At 49.3% G+C, this 16,437-nt stretch overlaps 1 protein-coding gene across 1 annotated transcript in view; it reads left to right on the plus strand.

Moving 5' to 3' along the window:
• GOSR1 (golgi SNAP receptor complex member 1) overlaps nucleotides 1-16,437 on the plus strand; it is a 591,443-nt gene that overhangs the window by 57,647 nt on the left and 517,359 nt on the right. The window contains exon 2 of the mRNA XM_086951506.1: nucleotides 11,537-11,657. Within this exon, the coding sequence (XP_086807632.1) occupies nucleotides 11,537-11,657 (121 nt within the window). The remainder of the gene's footprint in view (nucleotides 1-11,536; nucleotides 11,658-16,437) is intronic.

The raw sequence follows: 16,437 nt of genomic DNA on the forward strand, positions 1-16,437 counted from the left end.
GACTCCCACAGGAAACGGAGCCCCCCTCTCCAGGCTGCACGTAGGCCCCTTTGGACGAGAGGCGTTATCTGGCTCCCGAGGTCACAGCGGGACCGGAGTCCTCTGGTTCGGTGTCACTCGCCTTCCGCCGAGTAGCGGTGGGGTCAGTGATCAGGATAGATTTCAGGATGGTAAGGATGGGGGATTGGTCCAAAGGAGCCGAGTCTTCACTCTGGCATCTTTGACCGTCGCGTGGCTCCTCCCCTATTTTGCCATATCTGAAAAACACGTTAGTGTTAGATTCCTTACCTTAGAATATCCCCAGGCGTCAGTCTGGATCCGAAAACTTTTGCGTAGCAGTACCCCTGCGCGTCGGTAGGCGTCGTCTGCAGGCGTCCCCTGCAGCTCCGCGTCCGTCGTCGGCGTCGTGCGCCGTGATGACGTCGCTGGAGTATATAGACGCCGCCTCCGCGCGCTGACGTCAGTTCTTCGGATCTGCGCTTGCTGGCGCGGAAAAAAGAAGAGCAGTACTCCGGTCTTTTGACCAACTTTGTTATAACTTCTATCTCTTTTTGGTGCCTGGTAGGATGCCTGGTTTCAAGAATTGTGACGGGTGTGACCGCACGATGTCGGTCACGGACCATCACCGACTCTGTCTCCGGTGCCTGGGCCCCGACCACGACGTGGACGCCTGCGTCGACTGCCGGGCTCTCACTAACAGGGCTAGACGGGAGCGGTCCCGCAAGCTGCTTGAGCTCCGGGTGTCGGCCCCGCGTCGGGAGCGGTCTTGGTCCGGCCGGAGGTCCAGGGAGCATTCGAGGGAGCGGTCGCGGAGCCGCGCCGAGCGCTCCGGAAGTCGTCACCATTCGTCGGGCTCATCAGGTAAGAAACACAAGAAGTCGGGGCGTCGTCATCGTACCCCCGACTCCCGCGCGACACGGCCGGGGGTTCGGGTGAACCCAACTCCGCGGCTCCGCGAGAGGCTCCGGCGCGGCCTGCCCCATACCCTCCGGTCCCTGGGCACGGTGCGACGCCTGAGGAGATTGAGGCGTTCCTCATGGCCATGAGGGCGCTCAGTTCTCCGACGGGACCTACGGCGCCTTCGGGCCCAGTGCTACCGTCCGAGGGCCCTGACGGGTCGGGTGTCCCTGGCTCGACGCCATCGGGTGCTTCGGCCCCGGTGCCGCCGACGGCTCCGACCCCGGCGCCGCAAGGGCCTTCGGGGTCGACGCCGGCTGGCCTACCGGCTGGTTCGGCGCCGATTCCATCTGGGTTACCCCCGACGCCGCCCCCGCGCAGCGCCGGTTCTCCTGTGCCGGCTCCGGGCGGCGCCGTCCCCATTCCTTCCCCGAATCCGGACGCGGAGTCGGACCGGCGTCGATCGACGCCGATGGGGCCTGTGAACCCCGAGGAGCCGGTCTACATCGTTGACTCCGAGTATGGAGATGATGAAGAGTACGGGGAAGGTTGGGAGGGGTCTGAGGACCCTCTGTCACGTGAGTACCAGTATGACCCGGACTGGACAGGTGATTTGGGGGATGCCAGTGGTCTGGACGACTCTCCTAACCCTGGTTTTGTCTCTCCTCCTTCCGTGGAGTCGGTGGAGGGTGCTGCATATTCAGTGGTGCTGATGAGGGCTGCCAAGGCCTTACACGTTGAGCTCCCCGTCGCGGCCGTGAGACCTAACATCCTCACTGAGGTCTTCAAACCGCAGTCATGCCCACAGGAGCCACTGCTGCTGTTTAACGAAGCCTTGTCAGACGTTCTGTTGGGCACGTGGTCCAGGCCCGCTTCAGGTTCGCCTGTTGATCGGAACGTGGCCAGGCGCCACCGTCCTTGTCCGGATGACCCCAAATTTCTGTCCGCCCATCCCACCCCCGAGAGTCTGGTGATCCAGGCCTCTACCTCCCAGACCGCATTCCCGTCGGCCCCGCCCAATCGGGAATCCAAGAGGTATGACCAGTATGGTAAGAAGGTCTTCTCGTCCCTGAGTCTGGGACTGCGGTCTTGCAACACCGCATGCCTCTTGGGCCGCTACACCCACTCTGTGTGGGACACGGTCGCGGAAGTGCTGCCAGAATGCCCCATGGAGGTGCGGGCGAAGCTCGGCAAGGCTGTGGCTGAGGGCCGAGACGCAGCTAAATATTCCATACGGTGTGGTCTTGATACGACCGACTCGCTGGGCAGAGCTATGTCAACGACGGTGGCGATTCGTCGCCACGCCTGGCTGAGATCCGCCAACTTTTCGGCAGACGTCCAAAATGCCTTGATGGACATGCCGTTCGATGGCTGTCGCCTCTTTGGTGACAAGGCGGACCACGCGCTGGAACGCTTCAAGGACTCCAGGGTCACGGCCAAGTCCTTGGGTCTTTCGACCCAGCGCCAGCAAACGGGTTCGTTTCGCCCCTTTCGTGGCCAAGGAAGGGGCGTCCCCACACGTGCTGCCAGACACGCACCACAACAATCTTTTCAACGCGGTGGCGGCCGTGGAAACCGCCGTGGAGGCGGTCGGGGTCAACGGCGGGGTCAGGCCACACCTCCCCCCACAGCATCTGCCTCCAAATCCTCCTAGTCCGTGCTTTCGGCCCCATGTGACGCCAGTGGGTGGCAGGGTTCGCCATTACCACGCTCACTGGCGCACAATTACATTGGACAGGTGGGTGCTGCAACTCGTCCGAAGGGGCTACTCCCTCCCCTTCGAGACTGCTCCTCCAGCCATGCCACCGCAGAACCACCGTGTGTCGGGGGACCACTTGACACTTCTGCAGGAGGAAGTTACGGCCCTCTTGGCCAAGGGGGCCATCGAGCGCGTTCCTGGGCCAGAAGTAGGGCGTGGTTGCTATTCCCACTACTTTCTGGTACCCAAGAAGGACAAGGGGGGCCTACGTCCTATCTTGGATCTAAGGAACGTCAGCGGCTTCCTCCGGAAGGAGAAGTTCAAGATGTTGACGTTAGCTCAGGTCTTGGCTGCTCTAGACCCACAAGACTGGATGGTAGCGTTGGACTTGCAGGATGCGTATTTTCACATCCCCGTCCTGCCGGCCCACCGGCGTTACCTGCGGTTCACGGTAGGCCAGGAGCACTTTCAGTTTATCGTGCTCCCCTTCGGCCTTACCAGCGCCCCACGGGTGTTCACAAAGGTGATGGCGGTGGTCGCAGCCCATCTGCGCAGGTTAGGGGTTTCAGTCTTCCCCTACCTAGACGACTGGTTGTTGAAGGCGGGCTCGCCCCAGACAGTCGTCCACCACCTTCAGATGACGGCAGACCTCTTGCACGACCTGGGGTTCTCCATCAATGTGCCGAAATCACACCTGTGTCCCTCTCAAAAGCTCCTTTTCATCGGAGCGGTTCTGGACTCGGCGCAGTTTCGGGTTTATCCTCCGGAACGGCGGGTCCGGGATATACAGGCTTTGATTCCCATCTTTCAGCCGCTATCCCGGGTTTCGGTCAGGTTGACGCTGCGGCTGCTGGGACTGATGGCTTCCTGCATCCTTCTGGTGCATCACGCCCGGTGGCGGATGCGGGCTCTGCAGTGGGACCTGAAGTTTCAGTGGGCCCAGCATCAGGGCAACTTGTCCGACCACGTCTTGATCTCGGAGGGCACTGCGAGACAACTGCAGTGGTGGCTTACGGACCGCGATTGGGTCAGAGGCAGATCCCTCTCCCTTCCCCAACCGGAGCACGTTGTCATGACGGACGCGTCCCTCCAGGGCTGGGGGGGCCACTTGGGAGAGGCAGAGATCAGAGGCATCTGGTCTCCGGCGGAGTCCCGGCTCCATATCAACCTTTTGGAGCTGCGGGCGATTCGTCTAGCACTGAAGGCATTCCTCCCCTTTGTCAACGGGAGTGTAGTGCAGGTGTTCACCGACAACACCACCGCCATGTGGTACTGCAACAAACAGGGCGGAGTGGGGTCGTGGACCCTTTGCCAGGAGGCTCTGCGCCTCTGGCAGTGGCTGGAACGTCAGGGCGTGACTTTGACGGTTCAACACCTGGCAGGCTCTCTGAACGCCAGGGCGGACGAACTCAGCCGTCGGTGCTCGATGGATCACGAATGGCGTCTGAACTCGGACGTGGCGCAAGGCATCTTTCTGCAATGGGGAGAGCCTTGGTTAGATCTATTCGCCACAGAAGAGAACGCGCAAGGTCATCAGTTCTGCGCGTTGGAGTTTCCAAGACGGCACTCGCACGGCGACGCCTTTCGGCGCGAGTGGAGTTGCGGTCTGTTATACGCCTTTCCGCCTATACCACTTCTGCCCAGAGTGCTGAAGAAGATCAGGCGCGACCGGGCCCAAGTTATCCTTGTGGCTCCGGACTGGGCTCGAAGGTACTGGTATCCCGAGCTACTCAGCTGTGGTAAATAAAATTACCTATACTTAATTTCTATGCGGTAAAGTTCAATAAGAATAACTCAGTCAAAAATGAGAGGCAGAGTCCGTGGCATCTGAGGTTATAAGGGTTTTATTCCTTAAAAAGGAATTGGTTCGAACCAGGTATCATGTTCCATCACCACAAGGGTTCAGGAAGGGAATGGACATGGACATGGACATGTACAATGCTTTATTAACAGAATATCATATATATAGTCAATGCATATAGTGGTGATGAATGCAGAAGGCGTAACAGCTGAGAGAAACGAGATAAGAACACATGTGCGTAACAGAAGGCGTGCACATGGGTGTACACGGAGGTGTGTGCTAGAAACGTCATAGAAAAGTGTCACAAGTGGGTGGATCCATAGAAGAATCCTGCAGAGTCAGCAGAAATATGTGGCAGAGATGCGCGCGCAGCAGCATGACGTGTGATTGGCGTGGAACTAGAGGGTGAAGGGGACTTGACATTTGCGCTATACGGGGAGACAGAAGTCTGGCGTGTCAGAACAACCTAAACCCAAATCATATCTGGTATCTTGTGTTTGAGGAACTGTATTATCTAGAAGGAAAGGTCTCTCGGGCAGAGGCTATTCTATACTGACTGCTAGTGCGTGCATATGCGACTACGTGTCTACGTGTAAAGCAAGGGGGCCATGGGCCTACCATGGTAACGGGAGCTATGAATTTCTTGCATGGAGACAGAAAGGCCGGGCCCTTTGCTCTGTAGATGGGAAGGATGTTTACCTAAACTACTAGACAGGAATGTATTTTCGAGGAGAGGAGCAGATAACTTGAAGGCTGAATACTGTTTTGGCAGGCAAGCAGGCCGAGCCAGGCACCGCTAGCCGCGCAGGGAGTAAGACAAAGGTCAGGGATACAGATGCAGGTCCAGGCTGCAGCTTCCAGAGGCAGAAGGCAGAAAAAGCTCGATGGCAGAAATCAGGGCCTAACTCGCCAGAGCCAGGAAAACGTGAAAAGTGCACCATGTAAAGACGGTGGCAAGGCATACTTAGGAACTGAATATTCGACCCATTCATGGTGGATCTGAAAGAGGACATGTTAACGTTGGACGCAAATGTATTTGCGTCTTCATAGCTGGAAGTGGAGGGAACATACATGTACTTGAAGCACGTAAATGGAGCCGTTGGGGTCTACGTTAGGGGACATAATTGACCAAAAATTCATATTACCTCACAGCATGTCAGTCGGTCCCCCGATCCGCCTGCCCCTTCAGGAGGACCTTCTGTCGCAGCAGCAGGGGACGGTCCTCCACCCGAACCTGTCCAGTCTCCACCTCCATGCTTGGAGATTGAGCGGCGGCAGTTGAGGCCATTTGACTTGCCTCCTGAAGTCTGTGACGTAATTCTGGCAGCCAGGCGTACCTCCACTAAGTCGGTATACGCCTGTCGGTGGAACAGATTTGTGGCATGGTGCACAGCAAAGGCTGTGGATCCTCTTTCTGCCCCTCTTTCCGAGGTTCTTCTGTTTCTTCTTTCTCTTGCCCAGCAGGGCTCTGCTCTGGGCACTATCAAGGGCTACCTTTCTGCCCTTTCAGCCTTTCTGAGGCTTCCTGATCAGCCTTCTTTGTTCAAGTCCCCGATTGTAACGAGATTCTTGAAGGGCATCACACACATGTATCCACCTGTTCAGTTTGTGATGCCTCAGTGGTACTTGAACCTGGTTCTTACCTTTCTGATGTGTGCTCCCTTTGAGCCCCTTCATTCTTGTCCTCTTCGTCTCCTGACTTTGAAGACGGCTTTCCTGGTTGCCATCACCTCTGCCAGGAGAGTGAGTGAGCTCCAGGCCCTTTCTGTCCAACCTCCTTTCCTGTCCATTCATCCTGACAAGGTGGTTCTAAGGACTAGACCTTCTTTCCTGCCCAAAGTAGTTTCTGCTTTTCACATCGGGCAGTCCATCACCCTCCCCTCCTTCTTCCCGCCTCTGCATCCTTCAAAGGATGAAGAGCGGCTCCATCGTCTGGACCCAAAACGTGCGCTTTCATTTTATATGGATCGCACACGCCAGTTCCGGGTGGATGACCAACTGTTTGTTGGCTACGTGGGTGCGAAGAAGGGACGGGCGGTGTGTAAACGAACCATCTCTCGGTGGGTCGTTCTGTGCATCAAAGCGTGCTACTCTTTGGCTCGGAAGGAGCCTCCTGTTGGGCTGAGGGCCCATTCCACTCGGGCCACGGCTGCTACTACTGCCCTGGGCCGGGGAGTCCCTTTGCAGGACATTTGCCAGGCGGCTACGTGGGCCTCTCTGCATACCTTTGCGAGGCACTACTGCCTGGACAGTCAAGTCCGGAGGGATGGCTTCTTTGGCCGTTCTGTCCTCCAGGATTTTCTGGTGTAGGAATGTATTGGTTCGCAGACCCACCACCGGGGTTGGTATTGCTGGGGTATCTATTCTAAGGTAAGGAATCTAACACTAACGTGTTTCTTTCAGATGAACAAGTTACTTACCTTCGGTAACGATATATCTGTAAGAAACATTAGTTAGTGTTAGAGTAGGTAAGTAAGTAAGTACTTACTTACTTAGTGTTAGATTCCTTACCGAACCCACCCATCCTCCCCGTTCTGCGAACTGATACCTAGGGTTAAGGACATCCCTTTCAGGGCCCTAGTTTCAAATGGCACCAGTGTTGGTTCTCTCATGGCTCTGCGTTTTCTGGCGCGGAAAAGCTGTGTACAAAGAACTGACGTCAGCGCGCGGAGGCGGCGTCTATATACTCCAGCGACGTCATCACGGCGCACGACGCCGACGACGGACGCGGAGCCGCAGGGGACGCCTGCAGACGACGCCTACCGACGCGCAGGGGTACTGCTACGCAAAAGTTTCCGGATCCAGACTGACGCCTGGGGATATTCTAAGGTAAGGAATCTAACACTAACTAATGTTTCTTACAGATATATCGTTACCGAAGGTAAGTAACTTGTTCTTTTACACTTGTTAACTGTTTCTGTGTATAGGTGCACTAGTATAATGCTCAAACATAACAGTAAGGAACAGAAACGTGACCAGCCAAACTTTTCAAAGGGTCTTCCACTGTGTCACTGTCGTTTTACCATCTATTAAAGAGCTCATCACAGAATTTGAGGCAGAGGCACAACGAGAGGTGAAATTTATGGGCAAGTACACTCAAGCTAGACACAACGCGGAGGGGAACAGGCCAGGCAAAACCTTAACGAATATGCTCAAGACTCCACACATCACCACTTATAATTCTACGGTTATGGGAGACGGTTCACATTAGTCAAAGGCCCCCTGGAGGTTTTGGACTGATTTACCAACTTCAATACCAAATTATACACCGCTACCCATCTGACAGTGCCAGAGGAGCTTCAACCTTTCCTTGACTCCCTTGAGTTGCTGTGGCTTAGGAGGGCACATAGAGAATATCTGGATGAACCTTTCACATCCAATGATATTCTGCAGGTGATTAGCAGTCTTCCCATGGACAAGGCCCCAGGCATTCTATAAGGCCTATGCCGATCTGCTGGTCCCTCCACTCCTGGCAGTCTTTGAGGAAGCTCAAAGTACTGGCATGCTTCCCCCATCAATGCGAGAGGGGATAGTACAAACGTTACTAAAACCCGGGAAACCAAGCCAAGAGATAGATTCTTATAGTCCACTATCCTTGATATAGATCCAAGATGTATGCAAAATTGCTTGCAAATAGACTGCAACCTCTACTCTGATAGTGACACCTTACCAGTCCGGGTTAATTCCTGATAGATCCACAACTCATAGCCTCCTCACCTTTTTCACAGTGCTAGATTACTTTAATCCTAAAACAAAGGCGCTCGTGGCATTCCTAGATGCAACTAAAGCGTTTGATGCGCTGGAATGGCCATACTCTTTTGCTATTCTGGGGAGGATTGGGATCAGTCCGAATTTCATAGCACAAATAAGACTGCTATACATGGCACCTTTGGCCAGACTGCGCATGAATGGTATGCTTTCATACCACTTTTGCATATCCAGAAGAACCCGTCAGTCATGCCCCCTTTCCCCTCTCTTCTTTGCTGTTGCGATGGAGCAGATAGCGGCAAGGATTCGCCAGCATCACGTGGCAAGTAGATTTGTATTTAGCACCAGAGGGCTCCTAATCTCGTATGAGGACGATATGATATATATCACTGACCTGGTGGTTAACTTATGTCCAATGATTAGGGAGCTTACAAAAATTGGCGTTCTCTCTAGAATATTCATTAACTGGACCAAGTCTACCCTATTTCCACTTACCGAGGCAACTAAGCCTTTCGACCTGGATCACCCATTGAAATGGGCGGACGGTCCAGTGAAATATCTGGGCAACTGGCTTAGTCGGGCGAACAAGAAATTTGGAATTTAAATTACGGTTGCGCTGTCTCTTGGTTGGGAGGAAAACTAAAAATATGGGCTAGACTGCCGAATTCTCTCGCCGGTGGAATAGCCATTGCTAAAATGGTTGTGTTGCCTAAATTTCTAGATCTATTTGTTAATCTGATACTGCTCACCCAAGCATTTTCCAAACCCTCCGATCTTTATTAATCTCCATGGTTTGGATGGAGAAGCAAGCACGTGTCTCCTGGGAATTGCTCATACTCCCTCCTCATGCAGGGAGGATTGGGGGCTCCGGGTATACTGCTCTACGAGTTCTGCGCACAAGCTCAATTCTTACATTATTGGCTTCACCCCACCCCATTTCTGCCCCATGTAGCTGTGGAAGAAGATACTGCAGCCTCAGTCCCCCTCCAAGAGGCTATTTATCAAACATACCGGAGACCGAGGGACGGTTAGACACAGTGGAAAACAATTGGTGGGCTTGGGCAATGCTGCGCACCAGAGCTCGCTTGGAGATACTATATGCCCCTCTATCAGTCTCCCGCCCCTCTATCCCTCTCCCGCGTAAGTCACTGATCCCTGCGATGACAAAAAGTGGGAATGTAATGCTGACGAAATCAATGGGATGTGAGACCTTTGCAGATCTCTATCCTTATAATACCTTTGCACCCCGCCGGGACCTACGGCTGAGGGCACGAGGAGCTTCTCTGAGTTTTTTCTCTATTTTAAGATCCGAGCAACATGTAGGCAACTACACGCCACCTTCCCCAACCCCCCTAACCCCCCCAACTCAATTACCAGCACTTGAGCAGATAACAAACGCCTTACCCGTAGGCTAATATCACGCCTATACAGCTCCATGGAAGATGGAGGACCACTGACTAGACCCAGGGCGCAGCACAGTTGGAACTCTGACCTGGATGGCCAGATAACGGATGAAAAATGGGCTTTCTGTTGTGGTCAACTCCAAATGCTCTCACCAAATTACAAACTGAGGTTGATACATGTTTAATATTTACATAGATTTTACAGGACCCCCCTCTCAATTGATTCATATGTGGATCAGACCTGATGAGAGTTGCTGGAGATGTGGGTTCGTACCTGCCACCTTCCTGCATATGTCCTGGTATTGCCCACGTATTGCTGCCTTCGAGGCTGACCTATTTAACAAAATTCAAGAGATAATAGGGGCTCCTAGCGAACCACTGCCGATCATTGGATTATTGGGTTATGTGGAAGACACTAAAGCTGAGACACGCAAATTACATGCCATGTTACTCTTGTTAGCTAAACATAGAGTGTACATACATTGGGGAGACAGAAGAGTCCCCACGATTAAGGTATGGATACAGAATGTCACCTTCAGTCATACTCAATTAACTAACTTCTGGGAATTGATGCCTACAGCCTCCAGACCAAAAAATAAATGGGGTCCCTTCCTAGACTGGCTAAAAATACTCCCAAGATGATAGCACTTCCTCCCCAGCCCGTACAGACACTCGTGGGTCACAATCGCTTGAGCTACAAACACATGAGTAGTTCCCCAAAGAGCTCCTTTGAGCAAGTATAACAACTAGACACCTGTATGCCGCCCGCTACGTGTCCTCTGTGGGAAGATAATAAGCATAATGCCACGTTGCGATCTCAATGTGGACTATCCAAATGTTCCTATTCAGGTACTCTAGGTTTGTATACTGCTTCCTGATTGTTTTGTTTTTACAAGTTTACACATTCATGTTGGATTCTACACCTGATCATATAGATTATCCACTGCAATGTAGAATGTGTACTGCTTTTGAAAAATGTCAATAAACAAATAAAAAAAAACTTCTGTGTGTAGTTAATCATTAGTTTATAAAAAATATAGTTTTTTTAATTTGGAACCAAATGTATAAAGGAAGTGTGTTGCTACTTCAGCCCTGGGGGCGGCGAGTGCAGGTCATACTACCAGCTGGATTGCTCCTTCGTCCCTTTAAATGTCTCGGTATAATTACTCATGTTATTTTGTAGTTTTAGTAAATCTCAAGAGTATTAGTGTGAACAATGAGTTTGGTTTGTCTGCCTGCAACATATAACAATATATATCAATTATAACAATAAATCTAGCACAGTTTAACAAATAATATGGCTAAATGGATGTGTGTCGCGACTAGATTGCACTGTTGTACCGTATTCACTTAAATATAGTTTACCATTCTCTTATGATTTCGTGCTGTGCACTTACATTGTTTTAGTTTGTTTTATTGTCTGAAAAGCTTGTTTGGTCGACGTATCTGTATTAGGTAAATCTTATCATATTTAATACCCATTCCAAACGAATTAGGCTACATAAATGCTCTGTTTTGTACTGACTTTAGAATGCTGAAAAGTGTCGCACATATTGCTACCAACAGACCTACGTTTTGGTTTTATAGGTAATCTCCAAGACGCCAAACTGAGTGTGCAGCTAATTTGCACACTGTTTTGAACTGTCATGTTTGCAAATTACAAACTAGAATTCCACCAGCTTGCCTTAGAAAGATCAAGCAATTAAAACAACTCTTCCAACACCCTGAAAAGAGCATTTGTTGATATAACTATATATATTCTGTTTGTGTCTGAATGTACTATTTATATTCAAATCTTGCCTTTCTAGGAATAACTGTGCAAATCATTACATATCACTGTTCTGCAGATATTTATCTGCTGAAGCTGTTCATATACTGTTAGCTGCGATGCGCTGTTTACTAAGTACAGCAAGCACCGCTATTAGAAAGGCTGACTATGCATTTTTAATACATTCAAAATACAAATACATTACATTTGGCTTCATTTAAAAAACATGAAATACATGTTTTCTTTGCTCCTTGCCCTAGATCTTCGGAAGCAAGCCCGACAACTTGAGAATGAGCTGGATTTAAAACTTATCTCCTTCAGTAAATTATGCACAAGCTACAGCCACAACAGTGCCAGAGAGGGGCGACGAGATGCATATAGGTAATGTCATATTCATATTTCAATGCATCTTTTCTTGTTATGCTTTGATCCTGTACCAGGTCTTCTTTCCTTTGTATATTCTAAATGTGTTCACATTTGATTATTCTGTAATGATGGTATAGACTTCCAACTCTCCATGTAAAGACAATTACTAAGATTGGACATTGCACTGCTGTAGTGATGACCGCGGTTGATGTGTGAATCCTGTCTGCATGACTGCCCTACATGTCTTGTTTTTTAAGAAAACAGATCAAGGTCTCCTAAGGAAATGTACTAGTTACATGAAACAGCACAGTCTTTGATGTCTCTAGCCCCTGTTGCTTGGACCTGTTAATCTTTTAATTTTGTTTCAAGGGTGAGTCCCTAGAGGTGAGAGTGAACAAAGAAGTCACACATACAAGTAATGTTGCGTTCTACTGATAAATGTACAAACTTTGATGGATCACCTCACACAATGTATCTTGTTCTCAATTGAGAACTTTTAGAAATTTCTTTTATGGTCACATAATGAGAGTTTAAGTAAATCAAACTTCTCTGGTGTGGCAATATGGGTATTACATATTGTGTTTGCCTATCGCATCATGATTTAAGCAATTGCAAAAATAATAAATATCATGCTAAAGAATTGTGTTGCACACCAGCATATTATTAAAATTAATGTTATTTTAATAGTATGTTTGGGTTTGAACTACATATAATAAAAGGTTGTGGCTGCATTACCGACTCAAAACTCGCAAGCCGAGAGACAGCTGGAGAACCTAAGACTACATTTAATCAAAAGACCTTGACAAATATTAAAACAGGAACATGTTAACCTCTGTCGCGTATCAGTGGTGTTATTATATAATGAACTAGTTAACAATTTAGATTGTGTGGGATAGGCCAGTCTTGTAGATAACTGTATCCTATTGCTGGCAAATTTGCCCTTTGCCGTGGTGAAAGCGGTATGCTGAGGGCACACTTTCACTGACCAGGGACTGCATCACTTGATCTGTACTGCATCTTTGATATGCGTTTTTTCTCTTATTTTATAGTGCTGATCAGAATAGGTACAGAGCAGTTACTTTAGTTTATTTCAACAGTAATGTTTATGTTTATAATTTGAAGTTGGTCATAGCATAATTAAGTTGCTACTTGTATTCACCGTTTATTGGTTAATTGTTCAATTATTTTGCACTTGTAGACAGTACTAATGAAAATATAATATTTTAAAAATATTGGTTTGGGATTCCTCCAAAAAATGTGAGAAAAATATTACATTTGAAAAAAAAGTAATCTAAACATTTCTAAAACTCGGATTGTGGAAGTCAGCTAAACAACCGAGGCAGCAATATGTCCAAACTTAGTCAATCTAATTGCTTATGAAAATTTTGTTTTTTAAATTGCAAAAGTAGTGTGGAAGGCACTTGTAAACTTCAGTTATGACAAACAAATGTTACATAATATAACTTTCTTTGAGTCATGAGTATCTCTAAAAATAAATTTATTAATTTAATCCTTTTTATTCCAAAACAAGTGTGGTCCATAAATAAATCTTTCTGTTAATTTGCTACATTTGATTAGAATTGTTGCATGCAAAGCATTACATGTTCACTGCATCGATATTAACAATCAGTAGTCCATTGTAAGGAACAGATCATTAACCCCCAAAAAAGTGCTGCAGAGTCTGATTAAAATGTAGTCCGTTCCTGCTCCCATCCACACTATCTAGTAACGAAACAGGAAACATAGTATTTCTTTAGTTTTTCAAGTCTAGGCTTTTGGTTTAAAGAAACCTAACAGGCTCTTAATTTTTTTTAACATATCTTAATTAAATTTTAAAAAATGAGACTCGTAACCATGCCAGCAAACAACCCAGGGCCCAACCGAAATTCAATATTCATTACGATGAAAATAGTCCAGCATAAATTAAATGTACAGTCGTCCCCGAACAGTTGAAGCACCAATTACAGAAAGTGCTGTAACTCATTCCCTACTCAGGAAGACCAAGATGTGGGGTAGATATAATCCAGATCCACCTCCTACCGGGCCGTACCCAAGTATAGTGGCCATGCAAGGAACGGGCCACCCCCCTCTGGATGTGAATGTGCTGACCCCACATGGAATGGTAAACTATTAAGGGGTATAAAAGGTCACACCTCTGATCACGCCTTGCCGCCTGAGTACGTATAAGGAATAACCCCTTATCTTCGTGTGATTTAGGAGCCCATGGCCTACTTGTCTGGGTCAAAGACAGGGCCCCGATCTGCTGTCCTGTGTGGTTCCTCCCCAAGGGGAGGAGGGGGCTAGCTATCAAGGGTAAGAATGGGGCACAGGTCGTCCCGCGTCTCAAGATTGCTGTTGTATACTTCCCATATCATGCCTCAGTCACGTTTGCGCCTCGCCCGCGGGCCTCAGCTGAAACATCTGCCTCTGTTCGTGCCCTTTTTAATAACAAATAGAGCCAGCATTTCACCTCTGGGGCCATCTGCGATATAAACAACACTTCTATTTGCTGCTTAAACAGTGTAAATGCCAGGTCTATAAATCTGTGCATGTATTCATTCCGCTTAGTATGTGGGTGAATACCTAGTAAACAGGACTCCTGTGTGGCCACACCCACCCCACCAACCAGCGCGGACATGACCACCACCACATTCTCCCAAGTCCGCTCAATCGCAGAGCACGTCCTTACCATGTGGAAGAAGCCTGCGTCTCTAACCTGGGGTAAAGTGACAGGGCAGTGGGGTACATATGCACTATGTGTCGGGTGTGAGATACCTCTGGTGTAGATAATTAAATTGCATTATCTGAAAGTGCAGGTTGCGCAATAACCCCCCTGATATGTTATAGGGCATGTTCCTATTGCTTGTCAGTCAAGGCGTATGCCCTGCATCCTGCTCTCATGCACCTTAGTAACCAGTTTACAATGATGTTTCATCAGAATGGTAAATATTAAAGATATAAGTCTGCATGCCCCAATACGACTGCCGCGTCTAGCAGCTCTGTCTGTGGCTCTACCACCATGAAAAGCAACTTTTGGGTACTTGGTGTTGTAGGCAAAGAATTAAACCACCACAAGCACGTAGCCTGGAATGACACTGACATTCCCTCCTCAACAGGTCCCCTCTATGTACCACACTAGCATCCCACCAGCTCTACGTTTCGTGATGGTGTTGCATTTCTCGGAGCGCCACTGTATGCCAAATGAGGAGTAGTAGCGAATACAAGATGCTGGGTTGCCTTCCTGTGGATATCTTTGTGCCAGCTGTGCCGCGCTGTCAACATCGGCTCAGCACGTGGGCCACCCTCATCCTTGGAGAAGACAGCCAGGTGTAGATGGGTGATCCTGCCAGTGAGAATTTAATACCCTCTCGCCATGGCAGAGGGGCCGATCCCGACCAACATACTGGCCACTGTAATTGATTTGCTGCATAGTAGAGATTACAGTTAGGTACCCGAAGGCCACCTTCCTGCAATGGATGGCAACGTCTGGTGAGTGCAATCCGCCATCTGCCAGTTTCCCATATGAGTTCTACTAGTAGCCTATTGCGGGATGCACAACAGGAAGTGTCGCAAAAAAGTGCAAGGTCGATAAACATGCCTCTTGTTGTTTTTTTCTGGTCAGTACCTAGCACCTAGACAAAACATGCTAAACCCAGCTGCCCTGCTGGATACTCGTGCTTTGAAACTACGGGGATGCATGTTGTTCACACACACTTGGAGAGAGACCTTTCCTTTGAGAAGAGCTATGCTGTTCCAATGATGTAACCCTTTCATCTAAGCTCTAAGGTGTGGGGTATGCTGACAAAGCCCATAGATCTTCCTTTATATAATAAACTTCAACTTAACAATGGAAGGGTGGTTAGGCCTTCTAGTCCTTTTTCCACTGTCTGTATATGATGACATCCCCCTTTATAGTCGATGGTATTGTAACAGTGCTAACTGTTTTAGGTTTATGCATTTTGCTGCTGGTAGTGGCTTGGATACTGCATTATAGAGCACGATAGTTAAAATAAACATTTTGAACTATACAGTGTCTCTGACAATCCTTATTGTGGACAAGTGTGAGTGATCTAAAGGGTATGTCTTGCTACAGCGATTCCTGAGAGTCGAGAGTGTTATGTTCTGGGTTGTCTAATCTTTTGTAGCTTCGTGATTGTGTAGGAATCAATCAATCATGACACTTGTATAGCGCGCTACTCACCCGGGAGGGTCTCAAGGCACTTGGGGTAGGGGTTCGCTACTGCTCGAACAGCCAGGTCTTCAGTTGCTTCTTGAAGGAGAGGTGGTCCTGGGTCAGCCGGAGGTGGATGGGGAGGGTGTTCCATGTCTTGGCTGCCAGGTAGGAGAAGGATCTGCCTCCGGCGGTGGCTCTTCGGATGCGTGGTACGGCGGCGAGGGCAAGGCTAGCAGACCGTAGCTGGCGGGTGGGTGTGTGGAAGGTCAGGCGGTCGTTGAGGTACTTGGGGCCCAGGTCGTGGAGAGACTTGTGTGCGTGGGTGAGGAGCCTGAACGTGATCCTCTTGTTGACGGGGAGCCAGTGCAGGTCCCTCAGGTGGCCAGAGATGTGGTTGCGTCGGGGGATGTCCAGGATGAGTCGTGCGGAGGCGTTCTGGATACGTTGAAGTCTTTTCTGTAGCTTGGCTGTGGTTCCGGCGTAGAGGGTGTTTCCGTAGTCCAGTCGGCTGGTGACGAGGGCTTGGGTGACCGTCTTCCTGGTTTCAGTCGGGATCCATCAGAAGATCTTGCGGAGCATGCGGAGGGTGTGAAAGCATGAAGAGGAGACGGCGTTGACTTG

This window comes from Lissotriton vulgaris, unplaced genomic scaffold (assembly GCF_964263255.1).
Source record: "Lissotriton vulgaris unplaced genomic scaffold, aLisVul1.2 SCAFFOLD_863, whole genome shotgun sequence".
NCBI classification, from domain to species: domain Eukaryota; kingdom Metazoa; phylum Chordata; class Amphibia; order Caudata; family Salamandridae; genus Lissotriton; species Lissotriton vulgaris.